The sequence below is a fragment of the Biomphalaria glabrata genome, chromosome 8 (genome assembly GCF_947242115.1).
Source record: "Biomphalaria glabrata chromosome 8, xgBioGlab47.1, whole genome shotgun sequence".
Lineage (NCBI taxonomy): Eukaryota > Metazoa > Mollusca > Gastropoda > Planorbidae > Biomphalaria > Biomphalaria glabrata.
Genome location: NC_074718.1, coordinates 19,451,254 through 19,475,864, shown reverse-complemented (window position 1 = coordinate 19,475,864; position 24,611 = coordinate 19,451,254). Strand labels below are relative to the sequence as shown.

The following is a 24,611-nucleotide window of genomic DNA, read 5'->3' as shown; positions in this document are numbered from 1 at the left end:
CGGGCCACATCGTCGAATAGATGAAAAAATGAAATAAGTCCATTTTAAATAGTTTTATTAGAAACCTGTAGCACTACTTGGCCAACGTACACACGTAGGGCGATTACGTAAGATTGGTCTCATCCGTTTTATTACTGAAAGGTTTGTCTACTCAACGAAGTGCTTGTAAACATTGTGATCGTCCTTAACACTTCATTTCGAACATTTGAAAAGTTTCACCAGGCAACACGGCCAAGAAATGAACTGTCTGCATCACTCTAACTTTCTCAAACAGGGATGACTGGATTTGTAAGTCAATCAATTTCAGTTGCAGATCTATCGGAGTAATCCTCAGTGGCAATAGAAAAATTTCAAAATCTGCTGCTCTGTCATTTAGTTTTGCAATGCGTTAACTGATTTTTTTTTTACCCAGGACTAATTCTTTCACTACTGCTAGAAAGCACTTTTTTACGCATCATTTCTCATACTTTGAGCAGCTCTGTAACTTGTCCTTACCGTGGACTCATTTCTTGTCTCTTTGTTCTCGTCAGTCACTTTACTCATTCAACTAGGCGTAGCTTAGCGATCTTTTTCTTGGCGGTTAAAACCAACAATGCCGCCATATTTTTTTTTTTATGTTTTGATTTGCAAATGACTTTTTGTTATAAGTTTTAAAAACAGTAACATTTCTGAATCTTGTTGGCATATGTTAAACAAAAGCAAAGATGTCTTCACTTTTTTCCTGGAAGTTTCTACATTCATTTCGTAGCTATGGCTCTCTCATTTCATTTACGCTCAAATATTATATTAAATGGTACTACCATTCACTTTGATATCAAAAGAACTTTACCAAAAAAATGATGCAGAATTGATGCCCTGTGTTACACACAACATATACACGACTAGCTCTAGACAGCAGCGGAATTATTCAAGAATCTAAAACAACTGTCAACACTTGTCACCAAAAAATAAACGTCGTGTTCATTAAAAAAATAATATGACTTTAGAATGCCGTAGATTAGAATGAAATCCATCCAAGAAAAAGTGCAAGTCCTAACGTAGAAAAATACATTTTTCAACCTTTTAAAAAAATTTCTTCACTTTGTGCCGAGGTTTAGGCGGGCCGGATGGAAGCACGTCGCGGGCCGGATCTGACCCGCGGGCCGTAGTTTGGGCATCACTGGTTTAGAACATTGTGATGGAGTTTTAACCAATATATTTGAAGCAGAAAACAATATAAGTAATATAGATCTACATACTAATTGTGCATAATCATATTTTAGTATGTAACCATTTTTTTTAAATTGTCTATTGCAAAGGTGAAATTTTTCTATTCGGGTGTCACCCCCTTTATGGTGTCACGCGTTGCGGCCCGCACCCCAAAGTGACTCCACTCAATAATGACATATATATATATATATATATTGTAATAACTTAAGTGAGGCAACTCAACGAGGACATTGACGTTTATTTACACGGAGACATGACAAACACAAAGGACATCTGCCTTGAGCACAGCATCTCCATATTGGCTCTAGACTTGGGCGGAAATCGTTAGTCCTAATGTCAACATCCGACTTGTTTGGTCACAGATAGTGCGCACCTTCTTTTTGCACTATCTTGGATGGTGGTGCGCATGGCAAAGTCATAACATTGCCCCCGTCTTAGCACTTTTCGTCCCGAAAAGAAACAGTGCAGCTGAGGTTTGACAGTTCAGGTGGAGGTCGATCAGTGGGAGCCACAGGCGGCAGGGAGCGTGTTCCCCACGAAGCCATCCGCATTGTTTTCCTCCAGTGTCGCTTTCTCTTTGTCCAGTTGACCAGGCTGTTGTTGCGACGATGACGTGGCCGTTTGACACACAAAGAGATTGTTTTCTTCATCACAGCCGTTGATTGGACACGCTGTCTCAGCAGACCTTCCCGACAGATGCCTCTCAAGGGAGCTGCAGGTTCACATTCAGCCACGTTGCAAACAAAGTCCAATGCACCGCAGTCATCCTCAGACAACAGTTTCACGTCCAGAATACAGGTCTCTTCAGTTTCAAGTGGAAAATGTCTTCCTCTTGACGGCTCAGATTTAGAGTAGTCCGATTGACATTCGTCTATGCCAATGTCGATGATGATGGTAGAAGTACATATGCCCTGTTGGTAGTTTTCTTGGCATCTAAATTCTATGTGTGATGCGCCGCACGTACAATTCATGGTAAACTTCTGGATGCAGTTGCCGAGCTTCGAATTTCCTTCGTAGGCACCGGAAGATAGGCAGAGGTCTTTAAAGTCCACAGCAACAGGCTTGAACGCAGACCCAACGTTGTCTTGATCTGTCCGGCTCATTGAGGTACTGGTAACAGGTACAACAGGAACAAACGCTTCAGGCACATAACAGACTTCAGTTTCTTCATTTGTCTCCTTCCGTTCGACTCGGTACATCCCGTTGAGATCATCACAGCAATCGCCATCACGTTTCTCGTCTTGAAAGTCACAACCACAAGACTTGCCCACAACACAGACACAGACGGCGCTCAAATCCCCAGCGTCTCCGTCACCACTGTTTGTGCAACCACAGTCTTGACCACGCAACTTCTTAACCAACGAGTCTACAGGCAACTGCTCCTTTACAAACGAGTTAACTCCTTCTTTCAGCTGAGACACCATTTTATCTACTTTGTTCCCCATACTGTTAATTTGTTCACACATTGCATCAATACCTTCATTTATCTTGCCAATAAGCTCATAAATCTCCGGTTCAATTTCAAATAGGTAGGTCTCCGGATCTTCGTATTCATCAATCAAGGCTTGCCGGAGACGAGCTGTAAGCACCTCCTTGGTACCACCAATTATTTCATATCGGTTACGAAGTTCCTTCCTAAGCTCTCTAGCCGAGAGTTGGTCTAATCGTTTCAAAGCTGCCATTGTAAATCCTACCTCCTCTCGTTGAGTTGCCTAAAATCCCACTTCTGAGACCAATTGTAATAACTTAAGTGAGGCAACTCAACGAGGACATTGACGTTTATTTACACGGAGACATGACAAACACAAAGGACATCTGCCTTGAGCACAGCATCTCCATATTGGCTCTAGACTTGAGCGGAAATCGTTAGTCCTAATGTCAACATCCGACTTGTTTGGTCACAGATAGTGCGCACCTTCTTTTTGCACTATCTTGGATGGCGGTGCGCATGGCAAAGTCATAACAATATGTATATATATATATATATATATATATATATATATATATATATATATATATATATATATATATATATATATATATATATATATGTGTGTGTGTGTATGGTTATAAAATTGTGTCTTGGTCTTGTTGATAGTTATATATTTTTTTAAAATTGTGCCTTAGCTAAGTTGACTAGACCAAAGACATGCCTATTGTTATAAATTGTGCCTCAACTATACGTAGAACATGTCTGTTTGTACAAATCAAGTCTCACTTATGTAGACTAGAACAAGAACATGTCTGTTTGTACAACCCATGTCTCACTTATGTAGACTAGAACAAGAACATGTCTATTTGTACAAATCAAGTCTCACTTATGTAGACTAGAACAAGAACATGTCTGTTTGTACAACTCAAGTCTCACTTATGTAGACTAGAACAAGAACATGTCTATTTGTACAACTCAAGTCTCACTTATGTAGACTAGAACAAGAACATGTCTATTTGTACAACTCAAGTCTCACTTATGTAGACTAGAACAAGAACATGTCTATTTGTACAACTCAAGTCTCACTTATGTAGACTAAAACAAGAACATGTCTGTTTGTACAACTCAAGTCTCACTTATGTAGACTAGAACAAGAACATGTCTATTTGTACAACTCAAGTCTCACTTATGTAGACTAGAACAAGAACATGTCTATTTGTACAACTCAAGTCTCACTTATGTAGACTAGAACAAGAACATGTCTATTTGTACAAATCAAGTCTCACTTATGTAGACTAGAACAAGAACATGTCTATTTGTACAACTCAAGTCTCACTTATGTAGACTAGAACAAGAACATGTCTATTTGTACAACTCAAGTCTCACTTATGTAGTCTAGAACAAGAACATGTCTATTTGTACAACTCAAGTCTCACTTATGTAGGCTAGAACTAGAACATGTCTATTTGTACAACTCAAGTCTCACTTATGTAGACTAGAACAAGAACATGTCTATTTGTACAACTCAAGTCTCACTTATGTAGGCTAGAACTAGAACATGTCTATTTGTACAACTCAAGTCTCACTTATGTAGACTAGAACAAGAACATGTCTATTGTAGCTGCCTGGTCATGTGATATGTACAGATCTGTTCTCACGATGAGCAGGGACAGAGGCGGCGCAAATCGTTAATGATGTGTGCGACAAGCCATGTAGTTCGAGGGGCCTCGCGCCTCGAAGATTTATATATTACATAATCAACTGAATTTGCTACTTCAACTTTTATTCAAAATAATTGACTATACTACACTGACACTGTTGTTACCATCTAACTGATCATGTGATTCCTATGGTAAAATAGGCACACAAAGATTCTTTTTGTCTCAAATGGACTAGAAAGGGTAAAGTTAATAAAGGCAGTTATCTTAGGACTTTGTCATACATCAAGAGACACAATAAAATAATATTTAACTGACGAAATACTGGATTAGCTTTAAAAGAAAGGGTTAAATATTCAAACTTTTGTGTCCAACAATAGGGCAATGGTGTAGGCCTAAATATGGTAGGCGTTTAAATTGGAGTTAGAAATGGTAAATTATGGATTAAACCTCCTAAGTAAAGAGGTATTCCGAAAGAAGAGACATTTCTACGAGTAGGTGAGAGAAGTCGTTTAGACCCTTTGTCGTCGAAATAACACAAATATTGGAAAAAGACGTTCATTTATAAATGATTAATTTTGTTCAACTGTTTGTAACTTCGTTTTGTTACAGAAGTATAATTCAAAGCTCTGAACAAAAATTAAGAAACTAAATAGGCCAATTAGATTCTACTCTAAATTTGTGTATTTTTAGGATTCAAGTATAAATTGTGAGTTATAGTCCAAAAGTTATACAGTACAATAGAAAAATCTCAGATTGAGTAAAAGTTGGGTAAAAACGACTAGGAAAGAATTTTTGGGCTCAAAAGTCATCTCAATAGTTACTGTTATACCTTTAAAGTTTCTCTTGAACTCTAAATTTTCCAAAACAAAATCTTTAAATAATCATGACAAATTCATCGCAATCACACAAACTCTGTCGCCATATTTGACTATTCTGTTTTAACAGTCATGTTTTCGTCGGAGAAGGGGGGGGGGCGGTAGAGTGAGTACGATTAATCATGTAAGAGCCATCGCTCCGTTTAATAATTATTGCTAATGATTGCATTTGACATTAAAGAATAGTGGACAACTCGATATGATAATTTAATATATAGCATATATAACTTATAGTAGTGACATTGATTTGGAATTTCATCACTAAAATACAAAACGAAAAGTCTGTCCAGTTGGGGGGGGGGGTGTCTATCCCTGAGTCCCTTCTGGACCCTACAGAATCGGCCAACACACCAGAGTGGAGCGACATAATATAAAATTATATTATATAGTTGTTCAACAATTTTGTTCAGAAACTGATTTCTACTTAAAAATGGGACTGCCCCTCCCCACTCACAGATAGATGTAGATGTAATCGCCCTCTCCCACTGAACCGATTCGGCCAACATACTAGAAAGGGGGCGACATAATATAAAGATTGGTTAAAATATCAATAACTACCTTATGGATATGTAACTAATTATTTTAACAAACTGATTTCTACGAAAAAAAAAACATTGGACCGCCCCCCCCCCCAACTCGAGGGGTGAGGGTCGGTGGGGGATGGGATTGATGAATTCGTCCTCCCTCTCACTACTACATCAGTCAACATACTAGAGGGGGTTCGGCATAATCTGAAAAATTGGTTGAAATATAAAAATAATTGGTATATTAGTAACGTAAGTAACGACTTCGACTAGTTTGTGATTTCATTACTTCCGCCCCCTCCCTCCCCCGAAGGGTCACAGGATCCGCCTTTGGGTCAGGCTGGTAACTCAGGAGCAAGTAGCAACTTAACACACTTCACGTGACCTGAAATCGAGACCAATAGTCATAGAAGGCCTGAGCATTGACCTGCAACGTCACAACCTGTGAGCACTGGAGACCAAAAGCTCGTTGCACTTCAAATGTGTGTACGACGTACGAGTTATTGGGCTAGAAACTGCTCTCAAGTTGCAGGTCCGTGTTCAGGCCTACTAGGACGACTGGTCTCGCTGACCTAGTTTGATTCTCCTCTCCTGACCTAGTTTGATTCTCCTCTCCTGACCTAGTTTGATTCTCCTCTCCTGACCTAGTGAGAGAATACATTGGAACAAGCTAATGCATTCATTGGGCAAAGATTGACAAATAACAAAACGAACTATCTCGATAACGGTCATGAGAAATCAACCAATACGATGCTGTCTCCCCCTCATAACACTTAACCCCTAACCCTATGTATAAATACACACACAAATTACATGCAAAAACTTGTATATATAAATATAGGGCGATCGCCCCCTACCCCACCCTCGATCCGCCAGTGTTCCACATACACAAAGTTTTTATTGTCAGCATTAGATCAAGACAGAGAGATAGACGCAGTGTGGGAGAGGGTTGGGGACAGATTGTTTCTATTAGACTGTTCCACGTGTGGACAGATTGTTTCTATTAGACTGTTCCATGTGTGGACAGATTGTTTCTATTAGACTGTTCCATGTGTGGACAGATTGTTTCTATTAGACTGTTCCATGTGTGGAGACAAAGACAAAGGTCATCAAATAGACATGTATAAGGGTACCACAAACATTGCTAAAGGGACGCCCCTTGCTAATATAATGGGTTCTGGCAAAAAGTGTTGAGAACATTTGATTTCAGCTCGGGCTGTTTTAGTGCAAGACGCATGCAAAAAAAAAAAGTGTAAAAAAAAAAAGTTAAAAAAAAACGTGTTCAATGTATTGGGCTACAACTGTCGGGCAAAGAAAAGGTGCATACTTGAATGTGGAAAGATGCATAGGTCAGTGTGGAAAAGTGTGTCCATGACGCACTAATTACTTCAGACAAAGCATATCTATTTATTTCACCCTTTAGGGCTACGGGACAAAAATGTGTGTGTTCTAATGTGGACCGTCCCATTGAAGGTGCCAAGATTTCATTCCAGAGATTTGTACAAAGCTTCTATCAGCTCACTCTGTCTGTCGTCTGATACAAATGTTTGTACACGTTGTTTCTTCTATCAGCTCACTCTGTCTGTCGTCTGATACAAATGTTTGTACACGTTGTTTCTTCTATCAGCTCACTCTGTCTGTCGTCTTATACAAATGTTTGTACACGTTGTTTCTTCTATCAACTCACTCTGTCTGTCGTCTGATACAAATGTTTGTACACGTTGTTTCTTCTATCAACTCACTCTGTCTGTCGTCTTATACAAATGTTTGTACACGTTGTTTCTTCTATCAACTCACTCTGTCTGTCGTCTTATACAAATGTTTGTACACGTTGTTTCTTCTATCAACTCACTCTGTCTGTCGTCTTATACAAATGTTTGTACATGTTGTTTCTTCTATCAACTCACTCTGTCTGTCGTCTGATACAAATGTTTGTACACGTTGTTTCTTCTATCAGCTCACTCTGTCGTCTGATACAAATGTTTGTACACGTTGTTTCTCCCACACCCAAATGTCAAACTGAAAGTCTGCACAATTATGTCTTTGACCTGACAGCACACGAAACAATGTAAAAAAATAAACAATTAAACTATTGCTAATTAATTCTTTTGTTTGGTATCTCGAACAATGGAAAGAAATTGTTCTTGACTGAAATGATAAGCTGCCCCTTTATAGGTCGCCGCTCTAAATTTAAACAAACAATATATAACATATATAACAATACAATCATCTTTAGTCATGAGTACATCACTAGCAGAGTGGTTAGCATGTCTGCCCAAGGAGGCGCGAGCCGCGAGTTTGAATTCAGGTCGTGCCTTTTTTGTAAATGCTTTTAAAAACCATTTACCGTAAAATCCACCCAGATATCCCTTTCTCTCCCCCCCCCCCCCCATTTTCCCAACTGGTCCAGATAAGTGATAGGATTATAGCTTATTGAGAAAGCTAAAAGCATGACAACGCGCTAAAAAAAAAAAAAGGTTAAAAATATTATTAATTAAACAGATGTATTGTTGTTGGTCCAGACCTAGTACACATTTGATGACATGACTGATACAACACTCATTGATACACTTACACTTGGCATAAGCTTTGCTTTAAAAAAAAAAAGTATTTTTTACAATGTTTATCTTGTTTTCTTTCAACACATCAAACAGAGCAGGTTTTAGATAAAATTATTGAGACGTTTAGAGGCCCCTGTAACATCTTATATGTACACAGGCATGGCTGTTGAGGTCCTTAATTCAGACATATTTTAATTTTCACACACAAACATAGTTTGTTTTTTTTTTCGTTTTTTTTTAATCATCTGGACTATTTTGTTTGACTTGAGCAGATCCCGAGGATGGCTACCAGGCCAAGAGGCTATGGCTTGACTGGAGAAGTAAATCGAAAAGTAAGTTCTCTTTTCATTCAAAACATATTTATGCATTTTGAATGAAACCAATAAAAGATCTTTATCTAGTAGCTCAAGTACAGTATTCTATATGCGCTAGATGGTTCCAAGGACTCTCTGCCTAGTAGCTCAAGTACAGTACTCTATATGTGCTAGGTGTTTCTCTGAGGTGCCTGTGGAAAGCCTTAGAACCTCTTTTCCAACTCAACTCCCTGTGTCCATCCTTTTATAGAATCCAAATAATTAATAGTCCTTGTTTTAATTCACTAAGTAAACTGAGGATGTTTCTAGAACGATTTGAGACTGACATTTTAGTGTACGGATAAAAATAAAGACACTCAAACCCCCGACCCCCCCCCCCCCCGAAATGAAATCGCCCCCATCACGCAGGGTGGAATTTTGTGACTGATTTTTTGCTTTGATTTTGTTTATTTTAGGTGAAATTTTAATGTTAAACCATCACTTGGACCAGCGCGGGCAATGGGGTTTTCAGTTGAAAATCCCCTTCCAGGGGGGGTTTGAGGTTAAAACCCCCTCTTCTATTATACGAAAAATAATGCAAACGACAGTCACCAAATTTCATGATCGTAGCCAAAGAAGCTTTTTGGTTTAAAACCCTCTCCAAATTATTTTTTTACGGTAATATAGACTAAAGCATACAAGTCATACAACAGTCACCAGATTCTATGAGCGTAGCCTAGATGGGTTTTGTGTTTTAAAAAACCCTCCAGAGGGCCTTAAGTTAAAACCCCCTCCAGGGGGTTTTGAGTAAAACCTCCCTTTTAATCTAAAAACCTTCTCTTCAATATAAAATTAAAGCAAACTACACACACAAAATTCTATGACCGTAGCCAAGAGGCTCTTGAGTTTACCCCCCCCCCCTCTGGACGCTTTTTTAAACTTTAAAACTCCCTCCTGATGAGTTTAAAACCTTCTTATAGATAGTTTTGAGGTTAAAACACCCTCTTCAATATTATTCTATAGCAAACTACAGCCACCAAATTCTATGAGCGTAGCTAATGGGCTTTTGATTTTGTTTTTTTTTTTAAACTCCAGACATTTTTTTTAGTTTGAAACCACCCAACAGATGGTTTTGACGATAAAACTTTTCTTTTCAATATAAAATCTAAAGCAAACTAGTTACCAAATTCCATGAGCGTAGCCTAGAGCGGTTACACATTTCTTCCAGTCGCTGGGCTCCATTAATTAAGTGCAGTGATTTCAAATGTTTCAGATCGCCAGTAAATATGATTTGGAGCTGGAACAAAGAGCACGATTATGGATTGAAGCTGTACTAGAAGAACAAATATCTGTGAGTAGACTGTGAGTAGACTGTGAGTAGACTGATCTAAATGTGAGTAATGACTTGACTTCCAGTGAACACAATAGGCTAACGAGGATAATACACATTTGTCTTTTCTGGACTACCACAATAAGTAGCACATTTTTTTTTAATATAAATGTATGTATGGGAAAGGACCAATGGCGAACGCTTTTGTGCCAGTTTTTAGTTTAGAATTTATAACTCCGCAATAGTTAAACTTATTTAAAAAATGAAAACATCTGCTCAGCTATTGGGCGATAAAACTAAATTTAAATCTTTTTTCCATATCAGCTATTAAATTTATAATTCAAGTCAACTTGCAGTAGGGGTCGGACCTAATAAGCGAACGCAATTTTCGCGGGAGTCATAATGAGCGAAAGGCCGTAAAAAATAGCGAAATAGCATGTTAAAATATAGGGAATTATGCTTCAAATAGTTCTATCATCTAACTTCTTCCATGAAGCATTATAACTATTATCCTCCTTGTGGCATTAGGCTTAAATTTGTTTTCACTTTTCTCGTGCTCCTCATCTCCTTTCTCTGCTTGGAACTGATGTCTATATAGCCTACGAAACTTGCGATCAAATATTTTTTTTAAAGAAAGAAACTACAAAATTCTATCTCGCCTCCTCCCTATAGGCTAGTCCACGTCGTTTTACTCTCCATTTCATAAACTCTCGTTACTGCGACTATTTTTTTTTTAAGAACACGTTCAGTGCACTTAATCACCATCAACTCGATCCACCCCCCCCCCCCAACACCGCGCGCTGATTGACCTAAAGGCAGATCCCGAATACGATGGATTGATGGTGTATGGAGGCAGATCTACAACTGCTTGGGTTTCGGGTATAGAGACGAAAGGCTCAGGAGAGATCTTGTAATTTTATACATGTATATTATATGGTAATTCTTATATTTATTACCAAATATATAGTTCGCGTTTGTTTTTTCCGCTCCTGAAATCGAATATTTTCTCCTGGAAAACTCTTGGAATTTTTCTGAAATCCTAATCTCAGAATGGTGGGGGAACCCTGTGAAAATGAATTCTGCACTTCGTTTAAACATTTATACACTTATTAATATCATTAATAACAAGTGGTTAACCAGCCAGTTAAAAAAAAAAGGATGACGGTAAAACAGAGACCCCCCCCCCCCCCCCCGTGTAAGCGCTGTTAAGATCAACTGAAAGGTCATTTCACCCTCACTGGCATAGAGGAAAGTAACTGCCAGCATATGACCACTGAGAGACTGTTGGAGAGCTGCGAGTCAAACATTTTAGACGGAAAGAAAATGCGGGAAAATATGCTGGTCACAACTGGGCGTAGACATGTGAAACATGTAGGCTACTACACTCATCCTTAATCTTCGAAATCGAAGACATTGGGTTAAGGTTAAAAATAGGCCTATTATTTTAATATTTCAGTTTACAAACAATAACAATAGATAAGACAAAAAGAAAAACAGATTAAATTTGTCACTAAATTATCATTAATGGCTTTTTAAGCTTATTATAGGGGTGCTCGCTGAATAGGTTTTCAGATAAAAGTTCATTTTGCGCGAACACCCTATAATTTTTTTTTTTTTCAACGGAATGAATAGCCTTGGCTGTTCTAGCTATTTCCTCATCTATTTAGAAGCATAATATGCAATTTTGTTTCGGCCGATGTCCATTGGTGCTTTAAAATTGTCTTAAGTTCGGACCTATTCTTGTTTATCCGGAAACGTTTTGAGAATGAAATTTCCATACATGTCAACTTTGACCTTCAGCTATGCTTTATTGTATGAGGGAAAACGAAAGTGAATATGTGGGAAATGTAGAAAAATGGAGTCTTTGTAATACCATTTTATTAGTTCTGCAGTTACTTTTGAAATAAATAAGAATGGATAAAAATTACGGGGAGGTGTTCGCTTTATATGCCATTTCGCTGATAGATATGGACTATATAAAAAGAATGTAAAAAAAAGTTTTGTCTTATCAACTATACACCTACGACAATATCGTTGGCATGTATTTATTTATTGGTATTGATTTAATTAAAATATATTCTCTCTGTATACATAGTCATTGAAATATTAACTGAGTATAATTCTAAGCACTTTAATGACGTCTACAGTGTCATAGTGAAAGTAAAAGTTTAAGTATTTAGTAATGTTCATACGACAAATTTGACTGTGTATTGTTTAGGATGAAGACAGAAGTCAATCCCTTGGCATGGACAGATTTCAAGCTGCTTTAAAAGATGGAACAATCTTATGCAAGTATGAGAGTAAATAGTTTAGACTTTCCTGTTCTTTTTCTTATTGCAAACTCTCTGGTCTGGTGGCCAGATATTAATGAGCTGTCTGGTTCATTAAGTCTTAGAATACAATAAATACTTTTTATAAACGCAAGCATTCATTTATCATAGAAAATTTAAATAGACGCCTGGCGGAAAACGGCTTTGTATGCATCAGATGTGGAAAAATATGCTGGTCACAAATGAATTTTCATAGTCGCGTGAAACAACCCGGGACAATGGTTATGCTTGCACTGGATGTGGCAAAATATGTAGGTCAGAGAAATACTGCATTCCTAATTAATCTTCGGACTCGAAGACAAGCCTTATTATTATTGTTTTTTTTTCAAGAATAAACCTTTGGGGGAAAACTCACTTAGATAAGTTGATTCAATGGTTTGACAGGTATGAATGTTAACAAAAATGTATTATAAAATGTAGTTTCTTGAAACAAATGCGCTTCTAAATTAAATATGTTTGCATTAATCTCAACAGATTTTAGGCCTTTAGTATAAAGAACATATTTCTAGATCAAAGTTGCACTATCTATTCTGTTAAAAGAGTCTCAAAATATTCCCCATAGAAACTCAATTGATTCTAGGGGACATAATGTTTCCTATTTTTCTGTGGATTTTTAGTTTAAGAAGCTTGTGTGACAAGCACAACTACCAATGAATGGCAAAATTTTATTCCTAAAATTCAAATGTACAAAAAGACTCTGACAAAATGTATAAAAGATGACTAAGTGTACAAATAGATAACTAAATGTAAAATAGGTGAATACATGTACACGAAATTCTAAGTGTACAAATAGATAACTAAATGTAAAATAGGTGAATACATGTACACGCAATTCTAAGTGTACAAATAGATAACTAAATGTAAAATAGGTGAATACATGTACACGCAATTCTAAGTGTACAAATAGATAACTAAATGTAAAATAGGTGAATACATGTACACGCAATTCTAAGTGTACAAATAGATAACTAAATGTAAAATAGGTGAATACATGTACACGCAATTCTAAGTGTACAAATAGATAACTAAGTATACAAATAAACAAGATTACAAAGACAGTTTGTGTGGAAACCCCGAAGTGGTCCACCCAGGCAGGTCAAAAGGCAGGTTTCAATAGTTTCAGAAAGAACATCAGAATTCGATCAAAGACAAATGACAGAGAAGAGTGGAGAAAGGTTGACAGATCTTGTGTGGTGCCCCAGCGGTCCAGCAAACTTAAGGATAGGTGAAAGTGAATGTGAAGTTAAATAAGAACCTGGCCTTATGTAATCTACGTCATCAAGCCACCCTACTCGTGGTCTGCCTTTGGGACGCCTGCCTTTTGTTTTTTACCAGTGAACAATCTTTGCTCCTCTGTTCTCTGGCATTCTTTCCAGGTGACCTACCTGTTGATATGTGATGTAATGTTGTGTGAGAGTTAGTTCCCATAGAGGATTAGGAAGTGTGTGTTGCTGTTGGTTATCTAATGTGGTTGAATAAAGCCTGTGTGTGTGTATTTGTTAACTCGGCCCTGTCGTTTATCTATTTCTACTTGTAGTTAAGAGCATATCAACACTAGCCAACAAAGTAATTTGTTCCCTTTTATTCCCGTCACTGTGGATGGGTCTTCCTCTCACTGCTATATATTTCTTGGTTGGTGCGAATCCTCCATCCGGTTTCCTTATGTATGGTACCATACATTTTTCTGAGCATTTTTCTTTCCCAAGTGTATAGCAGATTTTCTGTGGTCATATTATGATGACAGGTACTAATGGATAATTATCAAATGGCACGCAAGATGTGGGTCAATATTAAGTTATTTTGGCACTAGTCTTCCGCTTGTTTGAACAGGCTAATTGTAGGAAATAACAGGCTAAATATAGGGGGAAAACAGGCCAAATTTAATAAATAAAAAAGGCTAAATGTAGGAAATAAACAGGCTAAATTTAATAAATAACAAGATTACAAAGACAGTTTGTGTGGAAACACAAACTCAAAATCGGCCCCCGAAGTGGTCCACCCAGGCAGGCTTCAATATTTTCAGAAAGAACATCCAAATGAAATTATATCAAAGACAAATGAGAGATAAGAATGGAGAAAGAAGGTTGACAGATACAGCAGACGTACAGCAGATCAAAGGATAGGTGCAAGTGAATGCAAAGTTAGATGTGAACCTGGCCTAACTAGTTCCCCTTTCAGACCTTGTGGTCTATAGGGCAGATGATGTAAAGTTCATCTGTTTTGTGGCCTACGGTTAACGAGGGTGTCATGTAGCCAGCACAACGACCAACCGCCTTTACTTTTCCCTCAACTAATATCAGGTACCCATTGGAGCTGGGTGGACTCAGAGGCGCCTAAGGATGCCGAAGTTGAAAATCCCAGTCTTCCCCAGGATTCGAACCCGGGGCCCGGTAATGTAATTGTTTTGAAAAGGCTCAATCTTTTTTTTTTTACCTGTTTAATCCTTTATTACAAGAACACATTGAACAAGTCGAACATTAGCAAGTATCAAAATGAATAAATTATAATCAATCATTAACAAACAAAAAAAATATCAGGGGTTTCCAAACAGGTAGAATGTCATCTTTGTGTGCTGACTTGCATCACTTTTTTTAAAGTATATTTTTTTTTTTTTTTTTTTAAGGAAACCTCAGAATTTGCGCTATTCAGGTTTAGCTTTATCATCATAGGAATCCTTGGGCTTTATGCCTCTTTTCTTTGCCTCTTTTTTGGGCTTTATATATGCCTCTTTTATGGGCCATCTTGCCTCTTTTGTGGGCTTTTTTTTTTTTTTTTTTAATATGTTTTTATTTGTAAGTTATCATAATTCACAAGTATTAAATCATAAACAATTGAAAAGTGATTAACCTAAAAATATAATAACAGTAATAGAAATATTATTTAATATCAAAGACATACTACCTAACCAATGAACCCCCTAAAGACAGAAAAATTATACAAGTATACTCTACTCCAGAACAATCAACACAATATCAGATATCCCTGACCCCCAACACCCTATTTCTGGAAAACTACATGAGCATTATACAGGTATATGAAAATCAAACTAGATAATTCTCTACCCTAAAGTCCATTATTTTTCTAAATGTTATTTCCAAGTGATTAGGATCAAACACCTTATTATTATGTAGACATTTGAGCCAGGTAGCCCAATATATATCAAATTTTTATACAAATTGTTCTACCTAATTTGGTTGTAGAATCTGTGTGTGTTGATGTACATTAGTAAAGTATTTAGAAATTACTCACTCACTGTTCTTTCTAAAAGATCAGCGGATTTATGTTCAGTTATTTGGTAGGCCGAGTTATTCGACTGCTCAAAAGCTAAAAAATAAAAAAATTCTCGCTACAAAATAAAAGTTGACGACAATGGAGTTTACAAGATTAATATTCGTTTTAATTTATGTCTAACTTATAATGCATCCTAATTAGCGTTTTCTCTTTAAAAAAAACTGCTTGCATAACTGTAGGAAATAAACAGGCTAAATGTAGGAAATAAACAGGCGAAATCTAGGAAATAAACAGGCTAAATGTAGGAAATAAACAGGCTAAATGTAGGAAATAAACAGGCTAAATCTAGGAAATAAACAGGTAAAATGTAGGAAATAAAGGCTAAATGTAGGAAATAAACAGGCTAAATCAAGGAAATAAACAGGCTAAATGTAGGAAATAAAGGCTAAATGTAGGAAATAAAGGCTAAGTGTAGGAAATAAACAGGCTAAATCTAGGAAATAAACAGGCTAAATGTAGGAAATAAACAGGTTAAATGTAGGAAATAAAGGCTAAATGTAGGAAATAAACAGGCTAAATCAAGGAAATAAACAGGCTAAATCTAGGAAATAAACAGGCTAAATGTAGGAAATAAACAGGCTAAATATAGACAATAAGCAATCTGTACGGGTAGATAATAAATGAAACAGTGTTAACATGTCTGTAGAGGTCTTTTTTTTTCTTTTATTCTTTTATTGTTTTTTCCATATACTTTTCAGATTAATTAATAAAATTAAGCCAGGTGTAATGACCAAAAAAATGAACACCTCAAAGATGCCGTTTCTGCAGATGGAAAACATTAGTAATTTCTTAGAGGCCTGTGAGAAACTGGGCGTTTCCAAAACAGATCTGTTTCAAACTGTTGACCTTTATGATAAAATCAATATGGTTCAAGTTGTCAATTGTATTTACGCTCTGGGACGAAAGGTAACATGAAAAAGGCAAATATATTTATCATATTATTTGTTCATACCTACACAAACCTAATATGACATACCATGGGCGTAGCCAGGGGGGGGGTTTGGGGCTCAACCCCCCCCCCCCCCGAAATAAATTTAGTGAATGATTTTTTGCTTTGATTTTGTTTATTTTAGGTGAGATTTTAATACTAAACCATCACTTCCCCCAGCACAACCAATGGGGTTTTGAGTTTAAAACCCCCTACCAGGGGGTTCAAGTTTAAAAACCCCTATCAGGGATTTTGAGTTTAAAACCCCCTACCAGGGGTTTTGAGTTTTAAACCCCCTACTTGGGGTTTTTGCAGTTAACTCCCCCTCTTCTATAAAACAAAACAAAAAAAAATGCAAACGAAAATTCCCTAATTCCAAGAGCACAGTTAAGGAAGATTTTGATTTTAAAACCCCTCCAAAATTTACGATAAACCCCCTCTTCAATATAAAAAAAAATTCAAAATGTTATGACCGTAGCTAAATGGGTTTTGAGTTAGTTTTGAGTTTAAAGCCCACTTCAGCGGGGTTTGAAGGTAAAAAATACCTCTTTAATAATAAAAACAATGCAAACTATACACTCAAAATGTTATTAATAGGGGTTTTGAGTTTAAACTCCCCTCCAGTGGAGTTTGAAGCTAAAAAATACTTCTTCATTATAAATAAAAGCAAATTACTCACTCTAAAATCTATAAGCGTAGCCAAAGGGGTTTTGAGTTTAAAACCCCCGCCAGGGGGGTTTGAGGCTAAAAAATACATCTTCAGTTGAAGAAAAAAAGCAAATTACGCACTCAAAATGCTATCAGCGTTGCCAAAAGGGGTTTTGAGTTTAAAATACCTCTTCAATATTTAAAAAAATGCAAATTACACACTAAAATTATTTGAGCGTAGCCAATCCAATCGGGGGTTTTGAGTTTAAATCCCTCTTCTACAGATGGCGTTTTTTTAAAGTTTAAAACCCCTCCAGATGGTTTTGAGTTTAAGATCCCCCTTACAGAGCATTTTGAGGTGGAAAACCCCCAACAGATGACTTTGACGATAAAACTTCTCTAAAGCAAACTACAGTCACTTAATTCCAAGAGCGTATTCAAGAGAGGTTACACATTTTTACCAGTGGCAGGGCTCCCTTAATAAACTGCAGTGAATAGTCATCTGCCGAAATTGAAAAACACTAAATGTGGCTCAACAAAGTTGGCTAAGACAGATTTTAGGAGTCAGTTATAGAGATCGGGTTTAAATCAAGGAAATCCTATGCCGAACTGGGAGTCGACCCTTTAGTAAGATTGTGAGAGAGCGACGCATGAGGTTTGCGGGACATGTTCTCCGACAAAATAAATTACGCATAAGAAGAGTTGCAATGATATCCTAGTACAACTTGACGCCACTCATTCATTGAGGTCCTCATGGCAGGTGGGAAGAGGCTTCAGACATTACCAGTGACAGATTTTTATGGAAACAGCTTGACGTCAAATGCTCCTAATGGCTCGGGAGGGTCTAAGTCAGTAAGAATAGCACATTAGGTTTTTGAAATAAAACTTTTTAATAGCAGGAAAATTCACTGTAGAAACCTCAGAATATGCATTTTGTTGGCTTTCAATACCACAAATAGTGCTTGGTGGCGGGAAGCCCCGCGCCTAGCGCTCCCCCAGACCCCCTTGCTAGTAATGGCGGGGAATCTACAATTTTTCCACTAACTCATGGAAGAACCTATTCTAGGGCACAATAAACGTCTTCCGAAAGAATGAAAGGTCAGAATGCAATAAAGATTATGTACACACACACACACACACACATAAATAGATATAAAAAAAATTTCGCGGGGGGGGGGGGAAAGAAAAAATCCACCCCCAACCCCCCCCCCCCCCCCCGAATAAAAATCCTGGCTATGCCCATGTGACATACACTCAGAACAAAATAAGACTAATGAAGTATTTCTGTAGGAAACAAAACAAAACATTCTTATGTTAGCCGGATGTAAAGTGACCTACATCTACAACGACGACCAAATAGCTTTGGCTCAAAATGAATTGCTTTTGTTGTATGCACTTTTCTTGAGCGATACTGAACTCAGTAGTGAGGAGCATACATTGATTTAAAAAAATGTAACTACTATTTGACCCCCCCCCCCCTTTTCATGGATTTTGTGCTATACGAATTAGCAATATAGAGGTAGAATGGAGCATTGACAACTCCATAGAGAACATATCTGGCGTGGCCTTGTTACTAGGGTCTGAGGATCTTCAATAGACATAAGACTTTTTTTTTTGTTGCTTTGCTTTGAAGCCACTATCAGTGTCACTGGAGTCAGCGATACCTGAACTCCACGCAAGTAGGTCGCCTTTCAGAATGACCTGCAATACTTTGCAATACGAAGTTGTTGTTTTATGAACAAATATGTTTCAAATCAAAACAATAATTGTTCGTTTCTTTATCTTGACCATTCCTAAGTGATCTTCTTAGAACTTATTAATCCGACAACCTGCCATAAAATGACCTTATATTGACCTTTAGTGCCCTTTAGCTTTGTTTTAGTGTTCACCTTTTTGTTTGTTATGTTCAGTGCATCGCTTCGAATACATTGAAGGTGGTAGACGCTTTGGGTCAACATCACTTCCGGTACATTACAGACTCCGGAGTGTCACCGTTGTGGAAAAGATGTAGTGAGGCGAGCTTCAATCAGACTGAAACCTAAAGTACACTTCCAGGCTACATGGCACGTAGTGAGGCGAGCTTCAATCAGACTGAAACCTAAAGTACACTTCCAGGCTACATGGCACGTAGTGAGGCGAGCTTCAATCAGACTGAAACCTAAAGTACACTTCCAGGCTACATGGCACGTAGTGAGGCGAGCTTCAATCAGACTGAAACCTAAAGTACACTTACATGCTACATGGCACGTAGCAAGGAACAAAGGCACGGCTAAACCCCAGACCGGCACAGCGCTGTTCTTCGCGGAGTTCTAATGCTGCGTGGCGACCCTCTCAGAGTACAGAGTAGGGGTAAACTCGTGGTGATCGGCCTCCGACGTCGGCAAGACAGGTGGACTTGGTAAGTCTAAAGGATCTGGACACTACAAAACGGGTGTGATTAGATGATCCTCTAGCTCAAGTTAATGAGTGACCTTCTACAGAGGGGTTATTGAAGAGCCAATCTTTCATTCATAGCCACAGAGGCCAATCTTTTCCTCTTTTTGGACACTCTGCATTTATCAACTCTGCCGAATGGCGCATTGATTACATTTAAAGATGTCCAGTCTTCTGGTCATACGAGGGGCGCATCATTAAATGTATTTAACTTTATACAAGACAATAAATAGGCAACTAAGAAAACGAATTATCGCTTATTGCGCTGGGTGAGGATGAAAAGAAAGCTGCCCAAACCCTTACGGGGCTCCCTCTACCCACGCTGATGTAGCTTTACATTCTAGAGTACGAAGCACTCTCTTTGAAGCTCGATAGGGAACCGTAGCCCCGCACGACGGATGTGATTAAATGATTTCGTTGATAAGGACTTTTGGACAGAGGAGTTGGTGAAGAGTCAACCTTTCATTCCTGGCCATAGAGAAGTTGGTGAAGAGTCAACCTTTCATTCCTGACCATAGAGAATTTGGTGAAGAGTCAACCTTTCATTCCTGACCATAGAGAATTTGGTGAAGAGTCAACCTTAGATCTCTGGCCATAGAGGAGTTGGTGAAGAGTCAACTTTAGATCTCTGGCCATAGAAGAGTTGGTGAAGAGTCAATCTTTTATTCCTGACCATAGAGGAGTTGGTGAAGAGGCAACCTTTCATCTCTGGCCATAGAAGAGTTGGTGAAGAATCAACCTTTTATTCCTGACCACTACTACTGGCGTCACTGCTCTGTATCACTGGCGTCACTGCTCTGTGTCACTGGCGTCACTGCTCTGTATCACTGGCGTCACTGCTCTGTATCACTGGCGTCACTGCTCTGTGTCACTGGCGTCACTGCTCTGTATCACTGGCGTCACTGCTCTGTATCACTGGCGTCACTGCTCTGTATCACTGGCGTCACTGCTCTGTATCACTGGCGTCACGGCTCTGTATCACTGGCGTCACTGCTCTGTATCACTGGCGTCACGGCTCTGTATCACTGCTCTGTGTCACTGGCGTCACTGCTCTGTATCACTGGCGTCACTGCGCTGTATCAATGGCGTCACTGCTCTGTGTCACTGGCGTCACTGCTCTGTGCCACTGGCGTCACTGCTTTGTGTCACTGGTGTCACTGCTCTGTGTCACTGGCGTCACTGCTCTGTGCCACTGGCGTCACTGCGCTGTGCCACTGGCGTCACTGCTCTGTATCACAGGCGTCACTGCTCTGTGCCACTGGCGTCACTGCTCTGTGTCACTGGCGTCACTGCTCTGTGCCACTGGCGTCACTGCGCTGTGCCACTGGCGTCACTGCTCTGTATCACAGGCGTCACTGCTCTGTGTCACTGCTCTGTGCCACTGGCGTCACTGCTCTGTGCCACTGGCGTCACTGCTCTGTGCCACTGGCGTCACTGCTCTGTGCCACTGGCGTCACTGCTCTGTGTCCATCACTTGTTGAGATCAATGGGGAGTAGATAAATGAAAAGACTAACTTTGCACTTTGATCGCATGGCTTGAAGACCAGAATACCTTGAGGACAACCTTGAAGGACCTAATTAATTGTCCTATTAATTGTCCTCTACCTACTGAACTGCAGGAGCAACCAATGTAATATGCTGTGAACAAAAACACGTACACATCTTGTTGAGCACATTGAAGGTGGGCGTGGGCTTAGTACAGTGGAACTGTTGAACATAGTGCGCAGAATGGTTGAAGTAATGCTCGATAGCCATTGTTCTGTCCACTCACAATGGTTGAAGTAATGCCCGATAGCCATTGTTCTGTCCACTCACAATGGTTGAAGTAATGCCCGATAGCCATTGTTCTGTCCACTCACAATGGTTGAAGTAATGCCCGATAGCCATTGTTCCGTCCACTCACAATGGTTGAAGTAATGCCCGATAGCCATTGTTCTGTCCACTCACAATGGTTGAAGTAATGCCCGATAGCCATTGTTCTGTCCACTCACAATGGTTGAAGTAATGCCCGATAGCCATTGTTCTGTCCACTCACAATGGTTGAAGTAATGCCCGATAGTCATTGTTCTGTGTCCACTCACAATGGTTGAAGTAATGCCCGATAGCCATTGTTCTGTCCACTCACAATGGTTGAAGTAATGCCCGATAGCCATTGTTCTGTCCACTCACAATGGTTGAAGTAATGCCCGATAGTCATTGTTCTGTGTCCACTCACAATGGTTGAAGTAATGCCCGATAGCCATTGTTCTGTGTCCACTCACAATGGTTGAAGTAATGCCCGATAGCCATTGTTCTGTCCACTCACAATGGTTGAAGTAATGCCCGATAGCCATTGTTCTGTCCACTCACAATGGTTGAAGTAATGCCCGATAGTCATTGTTCTGTGTCCACTCACAATGGTTGAAGTAATGCCCGATAGCCATTGTTCTGTGTCCACTCACAATGGTTGAAGTAATGCCCGATAGCCATTGTTCTGTGTCCACTCACAATGGTTGAAGTAATGCCCGATAGCCATTGTTCTGTCCACTCACAGTGGTTGAAGTAATGCCCGATAGCCATTGTTCTGTGTCCACTCACAATGGTTGAAGTAATGCCCGATAGCCATTGTTCTGTGTCCACTCACAATGGTTGAAGTAATGCCCGATAGCCATTGTTCTGTGTCCACTCACAATGGTTGAAGTAATGCCCGATAGCCATTGTTCTGTGTCCACTCACAATGGTTGAAGTAATGCCCGATAGCCATTGTTCTGTGTCCACTCACAATGGTTGAAGTAATGCCCGATAGCCATTGTTCTGTCCACTCACAATGAAGAAACTAACATAACTGGGGATCCTACGTTTGTTTTGCATTGCTAGTCCTATTTGGTTCCCACTTCCCAATAAAGTGTCTATAGATACCCAAACGTATGCACATCAGACATATAGTTTTAGAGCAACGATATATTTTAAAGTTATTTATTTGTGTACACATATATCCACTGCGTTACATGCTTACAAAGGAAGGGGGCTTTTTTTAAAGGACAAACATAAGTTGTATTTGGCATTATTATTTTTGTTTACTTGAGTAGCATATTAATGAAGTAAAAACGAAATGTTTAAGAAATGAAATAATTCAATGAAGCTTCATCTCTTACCTAGTCCTACTTACATTGTGTGCTGCTCCTATTTCCCAGTCCTACTTACATTGATTGCTGCTCCCATTGCCCAGTCCTACTTACATTGTGTGCTGCTCCTATTTCCCAGTCCTACTTACATTGTGTGCTGCTCCCATTGCCCAGTCCTACTTACATTGTATGCTGCTCCCATTACCTAGTCCTACTTACATTGTGTGCTGCTCCCATTGCCCAGTCCTACTTACATTGTGTGCTGCTCCCATTACCTAGTCCTACTTACATTGTGTGCTGCTCCCATTTCCCAGTCCTACTTACATTGTGTGCTGCTCCCATTACCTAGTCCTACTTACATTGTGTGCTGCTGATTATAAAATTTTGTGTAATGCAAACTCCAAATAAAATGGTATCTTATATTTCTTTAGGCACCCAAGGTTGGATATAATGGACCATCTTTAGGAGTTAAAGAAGCTGATGAAAATCCTCGTAACTTTAGCCCTGAAACTTTAAACGCAGGACAGTCAGTGATTGGTCTTCAAATGGGAACCAACAAAGGTGCTAATCAGTCGGGTATGAATTTCGGTAGATCTCGCAGCATCAATGAACATGGCTTGAATGGAAATATTTGAAAATCTACTAACAGTTTTATAGAGACAATTTGTTACCTAGATTTGAAGAATGCTCATTTTAATGCTCACTTTGTTCTCACTTTTGTTTTAAACTTTTACTATGCATGTCAAAAAGTAAATTTTAGCTTTTACTAGGCTGAACAGTCCGGTCATTTGATCTGAACAGTCCTGGGTCATTTGATCTGAAATGATCGCATTGATGCAGATAAAGAAGATTTCAGAGCATGAAATGAACATGTTAATATACAAATTATGCATCGCCATAAACTTATAAACATCAAAAATAATTTGTACGAAATTGTAACACCTGTCTTTTCAGCTCTTTGCTCATGTTTTTAAAGTGTTGATAATGTCAATGTTTTAGTGGGGTATCAATGGCCACAATAAATCCATGAAAAATAAAAAATCCATAAGGATGAATACCAAAATCAATTATTTTACTATATGGATTTATTACAAAAAGAATGTCAAACCACAAAAATCTACAATATAAAAAGACATATTTTTATTTTAAGTTTCACGCTTGTAAATCTTTAGGACCTATACTATCAATTAGAATGGTATAAAGCTACTATAACTCATGTACATCTATACTAATTTGTATCACTTTTGTACAAAATATTGGACCTAACACTAAAGTTGTGTTTTGCCGAAAATACCAATCAAACTAACACCTCAATTCTTTATGTCTTTATGAGTATTAATCCCAACGATAGTCACACCAACCGATAGTCACACCAACCGATAGTCACACCAACCGACACTTGGTCGTCAACTGAACCTATTTAGACTGAAAGGAAATAGATGCGGCGACAATCGATTAACTGTATAAAAAGGATTAAATGGTTTTTAAGTACAATAGATTTTTTAAAATCCTGTCTTATTGTTAGAATTTTTTAATTAAACGATATTCTTTTTTTACACGACTACATCAGTAAACAAGCTTAATTTTATTTTCTTCAATGAATTGCTTTGTTTATAATTAGATGCTGCTTTTATTTGACTGAATCTCTCTGCATTCTTTCTTGGATGCAGTGAGACAAATTGGCAGTTTTTGCTCATTGACTCTAGCTTGTCCTAAGTTATCCTCTGCGGTAGAGATCCTTGTAATATGACCAGAGAATAATGAAACAGTTTAGTGTCCTGCGGTCTAGAGTTACTATGGAAGTATATCATTGTAATTGCTACTATTTGAAAGTATTTATGTATTATGTATTTATGTATTATGTATTTATGTATTATTTGTTCTGAATGTATAATGTTCAAAATTAACCTAGACAGGAATACATTGAAATATTGAAGATACTTTGCTTACACTAATTACAATGATGTATTACAAATATATCTATACAATCAA

At 38.4% G+C, this 24,611-nt stretch overlaps 1 protein-coding gene across 1 annotated transcript in view; it reads left to right on the top strand.

The window, feature by feature from the left end:
- Positions 1-24,611, top strand: part of LOC106079989 (myophilin-like) — a 28,482-nt gene extending 3,871 nt beyond the window's left edge. Inside the window, exons 2-6 of the mRNA XM_056039013.1 lie at positions 8,535-8,594; positions 9,829-9,906; positions 12,104-12,177; positions 16,205-16,412; positions 23,051-24,611. Coding sequence (XP_055894988.1) covers positions 8,544-8,594; positions 9,829-9,906; positions 12,104-12,177; positions 16,205-16,412; positions 23,051-23,254 — 615 coding nt within the window. The 5' untranslated portion in view covers positions 8,535-8,543 and the 3' untranslated portion in view covers positions 23,255-24,611. The remainder of the gene's footprint in view (positions 1-8,534; positions 8,595-9,828; positions 9,907-12,103; positions 12,178-16,204; positions 16,413-23,050) is intronic.